This window comes from Vombatus ursinus, unplaced genomic scaffold (assembly GCF_900497805.2).
Source record: "Vombatus ursinus unplaced genomic scaffold, bare-nosed wombat genome assembly UNPS02014779.1, whole genome shotgun sequence".
NCBI classification, from domain to species: Eukaryota; Metazoa; Chordata; class Mammalia; order Diprotodontia; family Vombatidae; genus Vombatus; species Vombatus ursinus.
In genome coordinates this window covers 36,934,242-36,953,869 of record NW_020954557.1, presented here as the reverse complement: position 1 = coordinate 36,953,869, position 19,628 = coordinate 36,934,242, and the positions used below count along the sequence as shown (strand labels likewise).

The window sequence follows — 19,628 nt, the reverse complement described above, 5'->3', positions numbered from 1 at the left end:
TTTCTTCTTAATTTCAAGAAATTAGAAAGACACATCTTATTATAAACCAAAAATTACAGGCATTTTTCAAGATTAGGCCACAATACCTTTAGCAGGTGGGGGTTTTTCTTTTTTAGGAACAGGTACGGGAACTTTCTTTTCAGGGACGATTTTCTTTGGTGCTTCAGGAACTTTGGAAAGATTAGTTTTAAGAACACTGATTTACATGAAATCAAAAACAAAGGGTTTTCTTTCATTTAAAAAAATAGGACCAACTTTCTACAAAAATTACACAGACAAACACTATACAATACTTCAGGGAGCAAATAGACATCTATATATTGACATAATTTTAATCAAACATGCATCCAAAGAAGAGTTAAAAGACAAAGATGCTTCTGCATCTTTCATAGGAGATTATACCTTTTACAGGAGGAGCTTCCTCTTTTGGAGGAACAGTAGCAGGTACTTTTTGTTTCTGGACCACTCTCTGAGGCATCTCGGGCACTTAAAAACATTATAATATGTATTTGCGAAAATTTCTGTGTGTTTTGTTTACAATTAGAAAAAAAACAAACAAAACCAAAACCTAGCTATCTTAGTAAAGAATTAAAATTTACAGCACATCTACAATACAGAAAACATGGGCACCATGGAGAGCCAAGATAGGTAATACAATGACAGGCAGAATTAACTTAAGAGGGGATGTACCTTCAGCAGGTTCCATTTCAACCCTTTCAGAAATAATATGTAGCTTTTCTTCCACAACATATTCTTCTGGTTCTTCAATCACTTTAAAGATAGGGATTTGAAGAAGAACAAATTATAGTACTCCATATGTTTAATCTTAGTTGTCAACATGTATTACTTTCATCATATAATAGAAATAGCAAAAGATCAGAGGACTGGGATTGGAGTCTATTAACACAAGCCAAGTCTCTGATTGCTTATGCCAAAAAATGTTCCAAGAAAAATGATTTAATGGGGGAATGTGGTTTGATAAGGTAGTAGGGTCTTTTCCCTAAAATTAATTCACACATAAACTTGAAAGCAAAGTCTTTTTCATAAACTTAATTTACACATAAACCACAGAGATAATAACATTTAGAGTGAACTGGAAGGTGAACAGGACAAGCAAACAAACAAAAAGTAGGGAAGGGTGAAGAATAATATAGTAGTGGCAAAATATGAATCTGGGATGCTTGAAAAGTAGTTTTTTGAAAAAAAAAGAACACATCACTGTCAACTTAGAAAAAACCTGAGGAGTAACAAAACCCCTAAGCATGCTTATGGGAAAGAGTAAGTCTAACATGATAACCACCATCTACAAATGCTGTAGCACAGATGTGCTAGAAACAGCTTGAATGGCTTATATGAGTGTTAAATTTTCAGTGTGAATATTTATGCCTCAGAAATTGCCAAATGCTACAAATCAGGGCTTGATTTGTTTTGTTGATTGTCTAAACTTAAGAAAGTGATGGAGAAAATGTTAATAATTCAGATTAAATTTACAAGTGTTTTTTGCACATAAATGTACACATACACATATATGTATATGCACACACAAGAAAATTTATACACATACATACATGTATTAATATTTTCCCCAAAAAAGTCAATTATTAAACATTTACCAGCATGCCACTCATTTGGCTGAAAGACTGGAAGTCTGGTGACTGTAGGCTAATGATAATAATAGGCATTTAAGGTTTGCAATATTCCTTATCACCATGGTCTATCACATTGGACACTCAAAGCACTCCTGACTCTATGGTTCCCAAAGAGCTTTCCTCCCAACTGCTTTGTAAGATTAGGATGGCATTATTGTCCCCATTTCACAAGTAAGGAAACTATTTTCCTTAAGTAAGGAAGGTTAAAGTTAAGTGATGGTTAAGTGATTTGCACACTGTAATACAGGGCTTAAATTTTTCTGATTCACAGTCTAGGGCTCCTTTTATTATACCAGCCTGCCTCTAGTTGTAAATTAAAGGTCTAATCCACAGCCCCTGGGAGGAAGTAATGGATTTTTTTTTGTTCTGTAGGGACAGATATGATGGAAATGAGAAATTCTGATTCCGTTAGCAAAGTGAATGTCAAAAGTTAGTCTCAAAATATTAATGGTCATTTTCTAAAAGATTTTGCCCTTTGTATTGGGAGTAAATTTAAAAGCCCTCTCTTCTTTTTTTGTACTAGTAGAAGTGAAAAACTTTAGCTATACAATAATATCCTTTTGGGTTTACTAAAAATATTTTGGCAGATTAAAAAAATAGCTGGCATTTACGTAGCACTTTAAGGTTTGCAAAGTACTTCATAAATATTTTCTTATGGAATCTTTGTTAATTTTACATTTTGTATTTGGATAATTATGAATCCTTCTAACCTTAAGGGAAAGAGGGCCCTTTCTATCTCTTTTCCATATTCCCTCTAGTTAAGTCTTGCTTGTCATCAACATCAAACAAAACATTCCTTCATAGAAATCAAAACAGCTGGTGAGTTTACTCTAGAGAGTTAAGGGATACTCTAACCAGTCTACACATGTTGGTACTGTACAACAAGGGTAGGGGCAGAAACTTCTTATGTATGACCATTTCTTCTTAGTAGAAAATGTAAAGAATGCTGCCTTTGTATTAAAAAAAATCACCTCTTCACACACAAACACAATGGATGGGGTTCAAGGGCATTTTAGTATGAAGGCACTTTAGTCTCCTCATCTTTATACAAGGCAGACAGTTGTATTAATGTTTTTTTTTTTATTATGCAACCAATCTACCATTTCCCCTCAAAAAGAATTTAATTGGGGTTTTTTTCTGGAAAATAATTTTGGTGTGAATAATATTAATTAGCATGCTTTGTTTAGGCAGATGTGCTGAAAATAACTTAATGCAATAACAAGCATTACGAACACAACACTTTGAGTTTTTTTCTTAAAAGATTACAAAACTGTTATTGACTTGTTTAGATGCAACTGAATTGATTTGAGATGTGGATTAGTGAAATCTCGACCATTTATTCATTCATACAGTGTCAACTTTTCCTCCAAAATATTTTTAATTAAATAATCTAAATGCTTCATATTTATAAGAAAATAAATCTGGCCTTGATGCTGTAAGATTAAGATTATATGATCTCTTGCTTTAGCATCTGTAACTAACTATGAATATTTCAGACAGACAGCTGAGGATGCTCAAGTTTTAGTCATTAACTGTCAGAGAATTTTGACCGATCCTGAAAGTCAAAGGAAAGAGATTCAGTGCATGGAAGAAAAAGGACAGGGTAAATTTGATCATGCTGGAAGATGTGGTTATTATCTTCTTTGTTCTTTCCCATATAGCAAGAGGATAGTATGTACACTCTTTAGTCTTCTATAAATAATCATCACTGCCATCTTTTTTCACAGACAATTAGTAAAAGAGTGCAAAGAAAGCAAGGATTTGGTCTGTCATGCTAGGGTCATGAAATTTGACACATAAAGATCATGGTAATTTGGTTCGACAAAAAGATATCTACTACGCACAAATGCTGTCCACAAACTGCCTGTTGATTGAAGGCTGTTGTTTTTTAATCTGATATCCAAACTACAGTTTTTTTTTAAGAGTCCAGATGCCCTATAGTCTTGGATGTAGCATTCATACCTTCATATGATGTAACCTCCACTTGTTCCTCCTCCTCCTCTTCTCTTTCCTCTTCTCTATAAACTGAAATGGATACCGTTTCTTCTTCTTCTTCATAACCCCATTCTTCCTCTGCTGATACTTTAAAGACAAGATTGAATTGTAATGTAACTTTCTCCAACAACATTAATGTTATCTCTATAAATGTATGTACTACAGACCCATGCCTGATGTCTGTTCAATTCTTAGCAGAGAGATCAAGGCACCTTTTTTGAAAGAGTCTAATTCATGGGTTTTGAATTCTAAAAGTCATCATTTTTTTTTTAAAAAAGAACTGTCCTGTGAATTAGGATTTAGCATTACTTTAGAGTAATGCTCTTTTTTCCTAAGTCCTTCCTATAGAATAGATGGATAGAGAAATCAGCAGCAAAAAAATTCAACAGTTTGTATAAATCAATGTATGTAGAACTAAAGCATGACTTTTGTGAAAATATTTTCCTGTTATTAAAATAATTATTTTTATTTAACATGGAAAATTGGAAATTAATTTACTTTCAGAAAGAATTAAATTTCCTATTCAGGGTCCTAATTTTTTAAAAAGGGAGAGGTGAAAAAAACCTGCTGTCTCAAATCATTACTTTGTGATAGATTTTTATCCAGAAGGTTCATCTGTTTAGGTATTTCTGTTGTGGTAAACACATGTATGTCTGCATCAAATTCACGTTTGCCACAGACAAGCAGTAATGTATAATAGAGAGGTTGTGTGTCCTATTGTACATAGGTGCAGCTGATCTGAGATGAGGGCAGGGTATGTATCTTTGAAGCTGATACCTATTTACTTGCTGCACATTATAGGTAGAAGGGAACGACTTAATATAGATGCCACTCTAGTAGGATGGAAGAATGAGTTGAGAATATAAAATGTGCCCTTATTGGTCACTGGACAAAATATTTATTCCCCATGTCTACTCCGACCCCTGCCCATATTTTGCTCTTGGAATGATAGAGGATTAATGGAGACAGATAAGACTTGTTGCAAGAGCTCTACAACATATAGATATATTTCAATACAAAGATCAAATGGAAGATCTGATGAAATATGCTCATTTAATACAAGTGAAAAGTTTTTGCAAGAAGGAAGTCTATGCAACTAGAATAAGAAGAGTGACTATGGAATGGTAAAATAAATATCTCCAGGCAAAGTCTGATATACGAGAAATATAAGAAGTCATCCCCCAATATATAAGTGGTCAAAGGAAATGAACAAAGAAAAGAACAATGGCAAGTTGTCAATAGCCATGTGAAAGAATTCTCTAAATCATAAATAATGAAACACAAAACAATCATTTCACATTACATACATCAAATTGGAAAATATGATAAAAGATGAAAATGAGTAATGTTGAAGGAGGCTGTCAGAAGATAAAAACACAAATAGACTATTGGAAGAGCCATCAATTATTTAGACTATTCTAGAAAACAATTTGGAATTATGTGAGAAAATTCATTAAAATTTTAAACCCTTTGATCCAGTAATATCATTTCTGATTATTCCCCATGGTATAATAACAAGATACCCCATGGTGATCAATGGTGGAAAGGTCTTGCAGATAATAAAATAGCCATAGAGTACTCTTTGTTGTAGAAAAAATAGCAACAAAGCAGAGGCCCATCAGTTGAGGAAAAGATGAATAAATTGTGGTACAGGAATATAATTGAATAATTATTGTGCCATAGTACATGGTGAATACAAAAAATTCAGAGAAACATAAAAAGACTTGTATGAAGTGATGAAAGATGAACCAAGTAGGACAAATAGAACATGCACAATTATAATGACATAAACAGAAACATTAACATGAATTGAAATGACCATTATTGTCTCAGAGAAAAGACATATTTCCCTCCTCTCAGTAGAGAGGTGGGGACTTAGGGGTGTGGAATATTTTCTGTGTAGTCAGATATGGTATTTTTGTCAATTGGGTTTTTTAGGGATGTGCTGGAGTCATCTCTTACCAGCTCAGAGAGCCCATTGTTAATTTTTTTCAGTGTAACTATATACACCTTTGGAATTGGCAAACAATGCAAATCAGGGCTTGACTTATTGATTGTCTAGAATTAAGAAAGCATGAAAAAATGTTACTGATGCAGATTAAACCAAAAAGTCTGTTGGGGATACTGTTATTTTTTTCTTTCAGAGAGCCAGTTAAACATTTACAAACACACCAATGGTTTTGCTGATTTTTTTCTTTGTTATGGAGTAGGTGTCATTGTGGGGATGCCTTTATTGGGAAATGATTTTGGTGTAAAAACCATAAGACATCAATAAAAATCAGACTATGTACCTCAAATGTAAAAAAAAATTCTTGAAAGAAGAAAATTTTGGACAACACAAACACAAAATTTTTCCTCTTCCCATCCCCCCATTAACCTTGCTGTCTATATACCTTCATGATGGGTGACTTCCACTCTGTGGGGAACTGCCATTGATAGTTTTTCTTCTGCAAAAAATCTTTTCTCTTCTGTAACTGTTTTCTTGGAGACTTCAGCTACTAAAAAAAACACACACACATTAAACTTGAAGTTTAAGAACTTAGAACTGTACAGTTTAAAGTGTTTCTAATATTTGTGTAAGATTTGTTCAGGGACAATAATTTCACAAAATGTGAAAACAAATAAATTACATAGCTTACCACATAGATAGATGTACACATATCTGGATGTCCCACACTCATAAGAGACATATCCACAGTAAAAGATTAGTGTCAGAAAAGAAAAAGTTTGAGGACTTAGACTCTGAAAGGTTTTGTTCAAATCCTAAGCATCAATCATACCTTTGGGCGGGGTAACTGCCTTTTCTTTCTTAGGAACAGGGACAATCACTTGAACCTTCTCTTCAGTTACCTCCTTCTTAAGGACTGGGGGTACTTTAAAGATATTACACAAGTTTTAGGATTTAAAGCTCATATCAAAGATGGACAACAAAAAACACAGATCAATCCACAACAGAATCAACAACCAATGTGTTTTTATGCTACATCCAATCAACTACCCCCTATGTAGCAGGAGAGCAGGTTTTCTGAAAAGCTGAAGAAAAAGCTTATGTACCTTTAGCTGGTGGTGCTTCCTCTTTTTTTGGAGGAACAGGTCTTCTTTCTTCAGGAACCTTCTTTTTCCTTGGTACTTCAGGTTCTTAAAAGATAGTATTCAATTTAAAAATTCTCATGATGACACAAATTGATTAATTCATTGACAGTGATGAAGATTTTTAGGTGAATATAACAAAGGAAACTTTTTTAAAAAGAGTACCTGGTGCGGGTGGAGACTCTTCTCTTTGAGTAACGATGGTTATTTTTTCCTCTGTGACCACTCTCTTATGCACCTCAGCAACTTAAGAAGATATTTGTTTTTCAGAATTTTTGCATATATGGCATTTTGCAACATATCAAATATGCATTCATTTTGTAACAAAAGTAGGGAGAAAGATAGAGGAGCATAACTCATGTTATGGAAAAAAACCCAAGAAATGTAAAAGAAATGACTCCACAGAATGGGTCAATGTACCTTTAGCTGGAGGGGCTTCCTCTCTTTTAACAACAGGAGCAGGGATTTCTTCTTCAGGGATGTGTCTTTTAGGTGGTTCTGGTACTGCAAAAGGATTTGACAAAAAATAGTACTTAGTTAAACTAAGACCCAGTTTTCACAAATAACAAATATAACATAGGCTCCTTAAGCATAGAAACTGTCTCAATTTTGCATTTGTATTCTCAGTGCCTGGCACACAGTAGGAATTTTATAAATGATTGTTGATTTGATTGACTGATGTAGGAACAAACATAGTCTTAATGGAGTTCATTAATGCCAGATTCTATTTTCCATGCTCTGACAAAAACAATGAGGAAAGCCAAAGGATGAATAATTGTTTCATATACAGAATTTTAAAGTGTTAATTAAAAATGGAAGTAATCAGATGTTAGTAATTGATCAAAGAGGTAGCATGGCATAATGAATAGTGATGAACTTGGAGTCAGGATCTTGTCTGAGATATTTAATAGCTGTGTGACCCTGGGCAAGTCACTGAATGTCTCCATGCCTCAGTTTCCTCATCTATAAATTGACACAGTTGGACTCAGTGACCTCTAAGACCCCCTTCAGTTCTAAACCTATATTCCAAATATATGTATATATATATATATATACCACATACATATGTGTATGTATATGATCAATAGCCAATGTGTTTCATGATTATCATAAAGAAGACTTTCTGAAGGTTTTTTTTTAAATTTTTAGACATAAGAAATGGCCTCTGATGACAAGAACAGTTACAGATTTAGACTATTTAGAAGACTAAAGCCATCAACATGAGTTTTCTCATCTCCTTTCCTCCACATCCTAACATCTTTTTATGCATTTTGCCATCTACTTCTTGCTTTTTGGCTAATAAGTGGTCTTCCTTCTTTCCAAGGCTAACCCTCCTCCTTCAGGACTTTATTGTTCCACTGTTCATGGTCCTCTTTCCTTCACAGCTTCTTAAATTTCTCCTCCTTAATGCCTCATGCTTCTCTAACTACAAAGACTCTCAGGTTTTCCCCACCCTAAAAGAACCTTCCCCTTGGTTCTCTCAAGCTATCATCCTATTTCTTAATTCTCCTTCACTGCTAAAATTCTAGAAAGAGTTAACTACACTCACTGGTTCCAGCCTTACCACATACTGTTTCTTCAGCTCCCTGAAGATTTACTTCCCCAAAGGTTCTACTGAAATTGCTCTCATCTAGGTTACTTAATTGCCAAATCTCTTCTTTGTTTTCATTCTTCCTTATCTTTCTCTATCACTAAACAAAGATGGTTCCCTCTTAATTGTTGCTCTCTTCTCCTTGGTTTTCATGGAAACTGAGCTGTTCTGGTTCTCCTACCTCTTGTAACCTCTCTCAACATCCTTCCTTGGGCTCCTTCATGAATTCTTTTTCATCTTCCCCTCCCCCTGACTCTGGGTACCACTTTTTTTCATCCTTCTCTTTTGAAATCTTATCTACTATCACACCACAACTTTTTACCTCTATCTGGATGACACCCCCCCCAATTTATCTCTCCAATTCCAATCTCTCACTTGTGCTCTACTCCTTACATCTTCCTGACATCTTAAATTCAACATGTCCAAAAAAAGAGAAATCATAAGCTTTTCTCCCAAATCTGCCTATACTCATAATTTCTCAATGTCTATGGATGCATTATTATGCTCCTAGTCACTCAAATTTGTCATTTCTTGTCTGTTTCCTGGCTTTCACTCCAAACCCCTAACATCAAATCATGTGCCAAATCCTACCTTTTTACTTCTGAAATATTTCTTACATTTAAATGAGTAAACATTAGCATCATTGTCTTTATGAAGTAATATTTAGCAATATTATTAATGGTTGCTAGCTGAAACTTGTCCATCATTCAGCTAAAGTCAAAATTTGATAAATTTCAGTTGTTAAAGGACACATCTATCATTGTGGATTCTTCTCAGAATATCTGTCAATGGAGTTGTAGTATGTAATAAACTTGAGCAACAGAGTATGTGAATTTTAGTACACATTTCCCCAGAAGTATATTCTGTGTAGCAGCCAGTATTTCCAATCATATGATATATTTCTTAAAATGTTTCTTCTGTGAGCAAGAGATGATGTTAAACATAAGAGAAACTGTTTTGTGTTTCCCCTTCTAATAAGAAATTTGAGATGTACTTCAGGAATTTTGAGGATGATAAACAACATACGTTAATAAGATGTAAGACTTTTTCAGGGAGATGTATGGACAACAGGAAAAAAAAAAGCTAACAATAAACTGAACAGAAGGGGTATGAAATAAAGAAGAAAAAACAGAGACACCACACAGGACTTAAGAAGACCAAACAGAATGAAGAGCATGTTTGAGTCACTCCAACTTAAGCTCTGCTATACCTTTAGGTGGAGGGACCACTTCTTTCTTGGGTACAGGAGTGGGCTTTTTCTCTTCTGGGACAGGTTTCTTGGGAACCTCAGGCACTTCAAAGATACCATTGTGAAAATGATGAGAATCCTTATTCTGGGCAGTCTAAGAATACTTTAACGCATAAGCTTTAAATAAGTCTTTAAGATTCGGAGGAGCAGACATTTGGTTATTTAATATGATCTACTCATGATAAAGAACTATGGATTTCTATAACAATGTACATGGATTATTCCATACAGCTATTCTGTTAATTAACATTAAACAGACAAAGATGTAACCAGAATAGATATAGACATCTAAAGTATTACTGAGACTTGTGTCATACATCACAGTTGTACATGAAGAAGTTCTTTACAGTAATAATGGTGTACTTAAATCAGGACTTAACAGTGTTACACAAATCACAGATGGGTGGCAAAAAATAATTTGGTTGTCACACTCATATAGACAAACACAAGTGGAGATAAAAGACAAAACATTTATCTAGTGTTGTCTTTCTCCATAAGTAGAAGGCTACCTTTGGCTGGTGGGGGCTCCACTTTTTTAGGAACAGGAACTGGCATTTTTTCTTCCGGGACAGGTTTCTTACGTGCCTCGGGGACTTTAAAGAAATAGTGTAATTTGAGATAACTGTCCATAGACAAGCAAGGCACCAGGGGAAATTAGTGAATTTAATGCATATTGCTGAACTTTTGATAACTATCATTAAAATAGATGCTAAACACTAACTTTAATGACTAGATAAGGTCAATGGGAAATATATATGTCTACAAGGATAGGAATAGTGGACAGAAGAATTATTGCTCAATCGTTTGATTGCTGGGATTCACCTTTAGCTGGAGGAGCTTCCACTTTCTTGGGAACAGGTACAGGAACCTCTTCCTCAGGAGGAGGTTTCTTGTAAACTTCAGTCACTTGAAAGATAATTTTTAGTCGTTTTATTTTTATAGCCTTTATTATTTAGTTAATGATTAAACTATGTAAGACAATTAAAAACATTTGTATTTTAGTAATATTTGGCCAGATTGAAAAGCATTTAAGGCAGGAACTATATCTTTTATTTCTTTTCCCCTCCTATCCCTTGGCAAATTTTTTTTTCCCCAAAGTAGATGCTCAGTACATTTTAACTAGGTAACTAAAACAGAACTTTAACACATTCAGACATTTTAGAAAGATATGAATCTTCACCAAATCAATGATACCTTTAGGAGGGGGTTCAGCTTTTTTCGAAACAGCAACATGAACTTTCTCTTCTATGATAGTTTTCTTGTGTTCCTCAGGGACTTTAAAAAGACATAATTTTTAATTCTGAAGCATCTTTTGGATATTAAGATTGAAATTTTCAAGTATATTGAAATCAGGCCAAAGACAAATTTGAGATGAAAACAGGACAGAAATGTACACAAAATATATACATATAAATTAATAGAATACATGTTAAGAAGAAAAGAGAAGAAAGACCATTTAGATGGTTTTCTTTTTTATCCAAAATTTCAAATGTGACTTATACCTGTAACTGAAACCTCTTCCTCTGCATGAGAAGCAAAAAACATCTTTTCTTCTGAAATAACCTTCTTTGTGTGCACTGCTGGTACTTTAAAAAGAGTACATATCACATCAGAATTATTTTGTCCGTGACATGACATCATACTAAACATATAGACTGTACATTAGTTCTAAGTATTTTAACATTGAATTAAATGAGTTAAGTCTTGATGTCCTTAAAAAAATATGGACATATCACTGCATGATAATATGGACAAATATTCAAATCATCTTTTTCAGCTATGAGGTACAGACAAGTAAGCAACTTAAACAATCAAATGAATGATCATGCAGTTTTTAGCAAATGTTAATTAAATGGGGACCATATAGATACAACTTCTTCACACAAAATATGAGGCTATTCCAATTTGATTAAGTTATCTTTGTGTAAATGAACCAGGATATAAGGAAAAATGATTTGCCTTGGAATATGTTACTTATTAAAGTTAGAAGACTAAACAAAATAGAAAATGTTGACATTACTTAAATTATGGGTACATGCATTTTAAAATGTACATACATGAAAATATATGTACATTTCTATAGACAATAGAGTCCTAATCCTATTATGCATTATATAGCATTAGACATGTAATGTTTGAAGCTTGCAGCTGAAAGAAAAACATTTATACCTTTTACTTCAATAACTTCTTCTTGTACTGGCACCCGGGAAGGTTTTTGTGGAACAATCTTCTTTGAAACCTCTGGTACTTTAAAAATACGTTTGGTTATATTTGTATGAAGATGAGTATGTCTTTTACATTTAAAAACATCTTAACTTTGATTAATATTTAAAGAATATCTAAGTATTAATAGAAATAAAATATATTCTGTGTATTTGTGATAATAAAATATTTATAAAGTAATGATACCTTTGGTAACTTTGACTTTCTCCTCTTCCATTCTCCGAGAAGTCTTTTCAATTTTTTCAACTATGGGCTTCTTAACAACTGAAGGTATTTTAAAAAAATTTAAATTTTGTTTTAAATTGCAGAACTTATAGATTCTCTTAAAATATCACCCACATATTAAATATATTGAGCAATTTGGTGTTTTGATAGATAAATACCAATGTTTGGTACTTTAAAAGTTAATTTTGTTTTATTCTAAATGTCCACATTTATGATAATTTTTTAACATCTTGTTTTTCAGTGAGTAAGACTGAACAAAGTAAGAATGCATTTGCCCAAATATTAAATCTTAGTGAAGAAGTTGCCTCTATTTGATCATGCTAGTGATGTACATGTGCCTTTCCAATGAAGAGACAAACAAGCTATGATAAAGACTGAATGGATGGAGCTTTTTAAAAAATAATTAAATTCCATACCTTTAGGAATTGCCACTTCTTTCTTTTCTGGTACTTTTGCTGGAATTTTCTTTTCTAGTGATTCTTGATTGAAAAATAAGAATCAAGAAGAATGATAATGCTTAAATATATCATTTTGAATAGGTTGTACTAACATTCTTCCTATGGAGTGTAGTCTCTGCTAGGCAGCAGCTAAATGGTAGCTAGTGTACTGAACTTGGACTCAGAAAGAATTAAGTTTAAATCTTAATTTAAGGAGACCCTTACTAGCTGTGTGACCCTGGGCAAATCACTCTGTGCCTCAGTTTCCTCCTCGGTACATAGGGATAATAAAAGACTTATCTCCCAGGATTGCTGTGAGGATAAAATGAAATAATATTTGTAAAGTACTTTGTAAACTTGTAAAGAATTTTGTAAACCTTGTTGTCATTATTATTATTGTTGTCATTATCCTTTTTCAGAGCTCCCATAGCACTTTATATGCATCTTTTATTATACTCCTAAATCTATTAATCTAAATCTATTATGTATTATGTTTCTTTCCTCCCTTCTTTACTATAAGCTGATTGAGAGCAAGTGCACTGTCTTATTTACCATAGTGTCTCCTACACTATTTAGCAAGAGTTTTACTAATTGTAGGCATTCCGCAAGTGCTCTCCTAGTTGATTTTAACAGTGCTTTCTGATTGTTTAAAAAATCCACTTTATGTCAAAAAAGAACTAATTAAATTTATACCTATTTAATCCACAACAATATTATTGATAGTGAGCTAAAACAAATATGAGGAAAATAGGGGAGGGAAGCTTATATACCTTCATAAACTTCTTTCTGTTCATAAATTTTTCTTTCTTCCCAGTCTTCTTCCCCTTCATCATAGCCCTCTTCCCTTTCGTAGTATTCCTGTTCTTCTTCCAAATCTTCTTCCCATTCTTCAAATTGTTCCTTTTTAACTTTGTGAACTTTCTTGGTCTCTTCATACCAGTCTTCTGGTTCTTCATAAAGTTCTACATAAGGTCCCTCAGAAGGCTCTTCATAAGGTTCCACATCTAAATCATCAAAATGTTCTTCAAAAGATTCAATGTAAACTTTCTTTTCCTCATAGATCGCTTGCTTTCTCTCATGCACAACCTCTTTTTCTTTATGAACCTCTTTCTTTCTGGTGATGGTGGATATTTTCACTTCTTCAGCCTTTGAGGTGACATCAATCATTTCTGGAACTTAAACAGAAGATTGCTGATGTTGGTATAGGCATTACTCATATATCCATAGAGACCTATCATCCAATAACAGCCAAGTTCATAGTCCACTAGACATTTTGCAGATTAAAATTCAACTTCATTTTTATATTGTTCTTTTTATTGAACTAAGTGAGGCTTCTATTTCAACTCAAAATCCCAGCAATTTTGCTTTTTACGTTCCAGGATAAATTTGGAAGAAATAACCTGTTTTAGACCAAATGTAAAATATTCCTTAAGGAAATTTAGTCACATAGGGAGTAAGCATCAGAGGAGGGTTATGTACCTTGGTCCCCTGACTCAAGAGTTAGTGAGTGCTATTTCCACTGTACCATAATGTTCTCATTTCTTAATGATGTATCCAGAGAAATTAGAACACTTTTTCCTAAATCCTTAAGCCTCCAGAATATAGCTATGAGTCAGAAAATTCATATGGGCCATCAAAAATACCCTTATATAAGAGCATAGATTCAAAACTGTAAGGAACCTGAGTCTATTCTAATCACCTATTTTTACTGATAAGGAAATAGCCTTGGTGTGGAAATATCAGATACTATAGCTAGCAAATAGCAGACAGGAGGCTCAGTGGATAGAGTGTTTGGCCTGGACTCATTTTTCTGAGTTCAAATCAGGTCTCAGACACTTACTAGCTATGTAACCCTGGGCAAGTCACTTAACCCTGTTTGCCTCAGTTTCTTCATTTGTAAAACAAGCTTGTGAAGGAAATAGAGAGTTGGACGTGATTGAAAAACAACTGAACAACGACATTTTCTACTACACCCCACCACCTCTGCCATTTTCTAGAATAAAATGAGCAAAACATATTAATTGTATCATGGGTCCCACTGCCTAGTACTTGTTGGGCTTTCTATCTTCCTTTCATGTGGCCCTCTGTAATTACTTTTGGATCCTGAACCAAATGAGTCACTTTTCTGTGTTTGTGTCCCCAACACTTGGCACAGTGAATGACAGTGAATGACTTGCTGAATGTTGCCAAATGCTCATTTCATATACTTCTATGTACCTATTTAATAAGAAACTGATAGCATAATAGCTACCTTAACACTTAAAAAGAGATAAGGAAAACATTTTAATTATGCAAAAAGCAAGCAGACAATAAAAATGTATGGTTTAACAGTATATACATTTTTATTTACCTTCTGCTGGGATTAGCATAGTTGGGGGTGAGGGCTTCTTAACTGCCTCTGGAACTTAAAAAACATACACAAGTTCAGTATTATCATCTTCCTTCACTAAACAAATAAAATTTCCACTAATTATGTATGCATTTTAAATTCAAATCACATACACACACGTGCACACACACACACACCCATGCACACATACCAGGATTGCATTTTCATTATTTAGGGATTTGTGAGAATCCTGTCATAACCAAGAACTATATCATAGCTCTTAGAAGATCTATATCCTCTAAGTAGTAAAAAGATTCAATGAAATTTGTCTCTAGTAAAAGCCTGAATAACTCAAATTTAAAATAAATAAAATGACAGCATTAGCTTTTTTTTTTTACACATTACTGAAAAAAAATCCAAATTCCAAGAATGGCAGTATAATCAGTTCAAAATTACTTGGAGATTTGTCTCTTTTTGTGTATTTTTCTTGTTATTTGATCTTCTTCTTCTCTCCAAGCTGTCTAGAATTTCATAAAAAACCAGTGTACCAAGAGAAAAGTCTGGGTGAATAATGCTTTGCCTTCCTGTTTTTCTTTTCCCTTTGGAAACCAATTAGGTGGGAATTTAAAGTGACAGAGTTGGGATTACTTGACATTGTTTTTCTTCTTGTTTCACTAGAGTAATAAATTCCCATCAGTTATTTCAACACATTCCCATTGTTCATTTGCCTCAAAACAATCCTTTTACTCTTCCCTAATTGACTCTCTATAAACTCTTCCCACTTTCAAACCTGCTGTTTTCTTCTCAGACCATCTACTCCACTCCCTCTCTACTTTATCTCTGCAGACAATCTTGCTTTGCCTTAAACAGCACTGAAAAAATAAGGGTTATTTTCTCCTCTCTCCCAGTCTTTATCTCAAAACCCCTTGACATCATCCTCTATTCTTTTCTCCTTTGCTTCAGCCTTAGAAGATGAGGCGGCCCTTTTTTTTTTTCACAACTAGCCCCTCTATTTGAAATTTTGATGAGATTCTCTCCAGTTTCTTTAGGCAAATAGTCCTGTCTTTCAACTTTAATCTCTTTCTGCTTTGAAGGCTTCATCCTTCTGCCTATAATCATAACCTTGGGGACCATCTCCAGTTCTCCTAAGCTACATCTTGCCACTAGACCCAGATCGCTCTGGAGGAGAAAGTGAGGCTGGCGACTTTGCACAGCCCTGCCTCACTTAAATCCAATTTACTTGCATGTCATGGCATCATCTTCCTGATGTCATGGTCCTCTTTGAGAACTAAGGACAAACAGTAAGCATGTCTAGAACTCTCTCATTCTTAAAAGAATATTTACTTGGCCCTATTTCCTCAAGTTACTGTCCTATATCTCTTCTTTTCTCTTCTAAACTCTTAAAAAAGCTGATTGCATCAATGACCTCCACTTTGTCTCCTCATTTATTTCACAATCCTTTATAGTCTTGTTTCCAATTTCTTCACTCAACCAAAATTGCTTTCTCCAAATTTATAAATGATCCCCAAATTTCCAAATTATATGGCCTGTTCTCAGTTCTCACTCTTCTTGATCTCTACCACTTCCAATGGATATTCTCTCCTCCCTGGGCTTATTTGACACTGCCTTCTTTCTCTCCCTTCCCCCCCACCCCCACCTATCTTGCTGTTCCTTCTAAGGTCCCTTTACTGGATCGACATCTGTGTCCCACTCTGTAACCATGGTTTTCTTTGAATGTTCTTGTCTGGGACCTCCCTTCTTTTTTCTCTATACCTATTGATTATTTCATTAGCTCCCATGAGTTCAATTATTATCTCTATGCAGATCATTCCCAAATTTTTATATTGAACCTTATTATTTCTCCTTAGCTCCAGGCCTGAAATTATTAATTGCCTATTTATCATCTCCAACTAGATGTCCAATAGGATATCTCAAACTCAATATGCCCCCAACAGAATTCATTATTCTGTACTGAGAGCCTAGTTATTACTTCTTTTGCCCTCAAGGTCAATGAGGCTAAGCAAGCTTTAGATTGTCTCTGGATGCCTTTTACAGATGTTAGTTATAGGTAGGGTAGAAGAAAAGAATAAGAGTAAAGAAGGGGTAGGGAAACTAAAGGGAATTGGAAGGAAGGGAGCTGGAAGAAGGAAGAAGGCAGAATAAAAGAGTAGGAAAGTCACTATTCACATAATATAAAAAGTGATAATTCCCAACTAATAATCACTGCTTCCCTCCTCATGCCCCATTTTAGATTTTAAGCATATAAGACAAAACAATTCATAAAAGTTGAATGCTGGATCATCATCATACCTTTAGGTGGTGGTGGTGCCTCTTCCTTAGGCTTTGGAACAATTTTTTTGGCATCTTTCTTCACAGCCTTTTTGGTCACTGAAAAAACAAGTCAATATATTATTTATCAAAAGTATGGTCTTGGGAGATTGATAATAAGTGAAAAATATTACCAATGTCTTGCACATAGTAGGTGCAGAATAAACATGTTGAGCCAAATACATGGCCACTGGGGGTGCAAGTTCTTATATATCTGGACAATTCTCATTGAATTCTCAAGGCTCAAGAGCACAAAGGGAATTTAGAGATCATCTAGCAGAACCTTCCCATTTTACAAATGAAAACAGACTAGTTAAGTAATTTGCCTAAAGTAACACTTCTCAGAAGCAGCAGAGCTAGGACTAAACCCAAGTGGTTTGACTCCAAATCCAGTATTCTTTCTGATAGTCCATGCTATAGCATACCTATTCAGGTCAAATGTACTTTATTATGTTTATTTTTTCAGCGTATTACAACGGATGAATTATATCATCAATAATTTGCCTTTTCCAATTGGGAATTAAGTAAGAGGAGTCTTAATGCTCATATGCTTTGATCCAGCCATCCCCATTTCTGATCATATACCAAAAATATTTATGTGTGTATACATTCATGCACATAGATGTATGTAATATATGTATATACATATACACATATGTGTAAGAAACAGATAACAGGATAGCAACCCTAAGACTTAAAGAGATAAAAAAATGTATATTATATATGTATACATATATTGTGTGTGCATATATATATACACATTGCATACATCTAGGGCAGCTAGGTGCTGGGCCCAGAGTCAGGAAGACTTATCTTCCTGACTTATCAAATCTGGCCTCAGACATTTACTTTCTGTGTGACCCTGAGCAACTCACTTAACCCTGTTTGCCTCAGTTGCCTCATTTGTAAAATGATCTGGAGAAGGAAATGGCAAACCATTTCAGCATGTATGCATCTGTGTGTGTCTGTGTTGATTAAAACCTAATTTCCAGATTAATTGGTTTGAGAGCTATATCAGGTGTTATCACTATACATGGACAGGGGAACCTGGGACTCTATTTCTGGGTTTCCCACTTTTTCCATACTACTCTCAAAATGCATTATTAGTGGATATTTGTTGGGATCTTTTTAAGGAGACTGCAGTGATGGCAGGAGACCAGGACATTGGTTCTCTAAATGCTTCCCTGCCTCCTCTTCTAGAGAGAAAAGATTTATGTCAATGAGCCCGGTTTATGTTCCTTATAAAGATGTTTTATCTTGCTTATACCCTTGCATTTCATTACTGAGAAATATATTTTGTAAAGACAATGAACTCTTTGACAACTAGAGCAGAAAAATGACTGGACAAAACGGCATCTTACTGATCATAATTAAATTCTGTAATTTTTAGGTTAAAAACTTTTAATACCTTCAACACGTTTTCCTGGTGGCTTCTTTTCTTCTGGTGATGGTGGAGAAATAGGAAGAGGAAGAGCTACAACCGGAGGAATTTCTAAAGAAAATACAAGGCATTATCAATAAAATTCTTTGTTTCCTACCTCATTCCCTCCCTTCTTAGAATCTTTAGCTTTCTTCAGGGCCTGCCTAGGCAACATACAAATATGATGGTGAATAAATCATCTTACCTTCTGGTGGGACTGCTCTTATAGGCATAGTTGGAATGGGAACTCTAGAATCAGGGATATCTGAGAAAGGAAATTGTGAAGCATTATAAAACAGATACTGCAATGATATAATCAAGACTTATCTGTTAATCAGTGGTTTTCAAATAGCAGTATCTAAAATTTGAAACAAATATTGTAAGATATGACTATGGTCTACAAACACATGCAACATTTTATTTTCTGCTGAAATACTAATTTGTTATTATGAAACATAGAATCTAGGATCATCTTAGATAACATGAGAAGAAGTTACTGGACGCAGAAGAGTTTATATGTTTGTATTTTTATAATATGAAAATACTCAGAAGTGTTGTAAAAAATGTATTTTTGCAACACTTCAGAACTGAGAAGCAAAAATATTTAGGTCCTGAAGTTGGATTTGCATAACTTTTTTTTTTAGGCAATTGGGGTTAAGTGACTTGCCCAGAGTCACACAGCTAGGAAGTGTCAAGTGTCTGGTCTGAGACCGGATTTGAACTCAGGTCCTCCTGACTCTCAGGGCCAGTATGCTTTCCACTGTACCACCTAGCTGCCCCGGATTTACATAATTAAAAAAAAATACATGATAGCATTCAAGTTTTGACAGTTTTTTTCTTTTAACTTACCAGGTGGCTTCAATTCCAGTTTAATTTCTACAAGAAAGAGATTACATTTAGAATTGCATGGTTATACAGGACATATTATTTCAAATACTGCAATTTGGATTAGATGTCTAGACAATTTCCTGACCTTTGGTTGTTAAGTAAAGCTCTGCAGTGCTTCTAGCTTCACCTCTTGGCTCTAGGCGAGCAATTACTGAATAGACACCTAAGGAAGAGAATCGTCTTGTTACTTGTTTTCTACTGTTG

At 34.3% G+C, this 19,628-nt stretch overlaps 1 protein-coding gene across 1 annotated transcript in view; it reads right to left on the bottom strand.

The window, feature by feature from the left end:
• TTN (titin) overlaps positions 1-19,628 on the bottom strand; it is a 325,691-nt gene that overhangs the window by 176,737 nt on the left and 129,326 nt on the right. The window contains exons 106-128 of the mRNA XM_027865699.1: positions 19,510-19,587; positions 19,386-19,412; positions 18,742-18,801; positions 18,525-18,608; positions 17,099-17,176; positions 14,810-14,851; positions 13,230-13,634; positions 12,439-12,501; positions 11,984-12,061; positions 11,744-11,821; positions 11,077-11,160; positions 10,769-10,849; positions 10,084-10,167; positions 9,536-9,619; positions 7,155-7,238; positions 6,900-6,980; positions 6,699-6,782; positions 6,425-6,517; positions 6,038-6,139; positions 3,612-3,731; positions 691-771; positions 403-486; positions 87-170 (exon numbers count right to left, since the gene is read on the bottom strand). Of these exons, the coding sequence (XP_027721500.1) occupies positions 87-170; positions 403-486; positions 691-771; positions 3,612-3,731; positions 6,038-6,139; positions 6,425-6,517; positions 6,699-6,782; positions 6,900-6,980; positions 7,155-7,238; positions 9,536-9,619; positions 10,084-10,167; positions 10,769-10,849; positions 11,077-11,160; positions 11,744-11,821; positions 11,984-12,061; positions 12,439-12,501; positions 13,230-13,634; positions 14,810-14,851; positions 17,099-17,176; positions 18,525-18,608; positions 18,742-18,801; positions 19,386-19,412; positions 19,510-19,587 (2,139 nt within the window). The remainder of the gene's footprint in view (positions 1-86; positions 171-402; positions 487-690; positions 772-3,611; positions 3,732-6,037; positions 6,140-6,424; positions 6,518-6,698; positions 6,783-6,899; positions 6,981-7,154; positions 7,239-9,535; positions 9,620-10,083; positions 10,168-10,768; positions 10,850-11,076; positions 11,161-11,743; positions 11,822-11,983; positions 12,062-12,438; positions 12,502-13,229; positions 13,635-14,809; positions 14,852-17,098; positions 17,177-18,524; positions 18,609-18,741; positions 18,802-19,385; positions 19,413-19,509; positions 19,588-19,628) is intronic.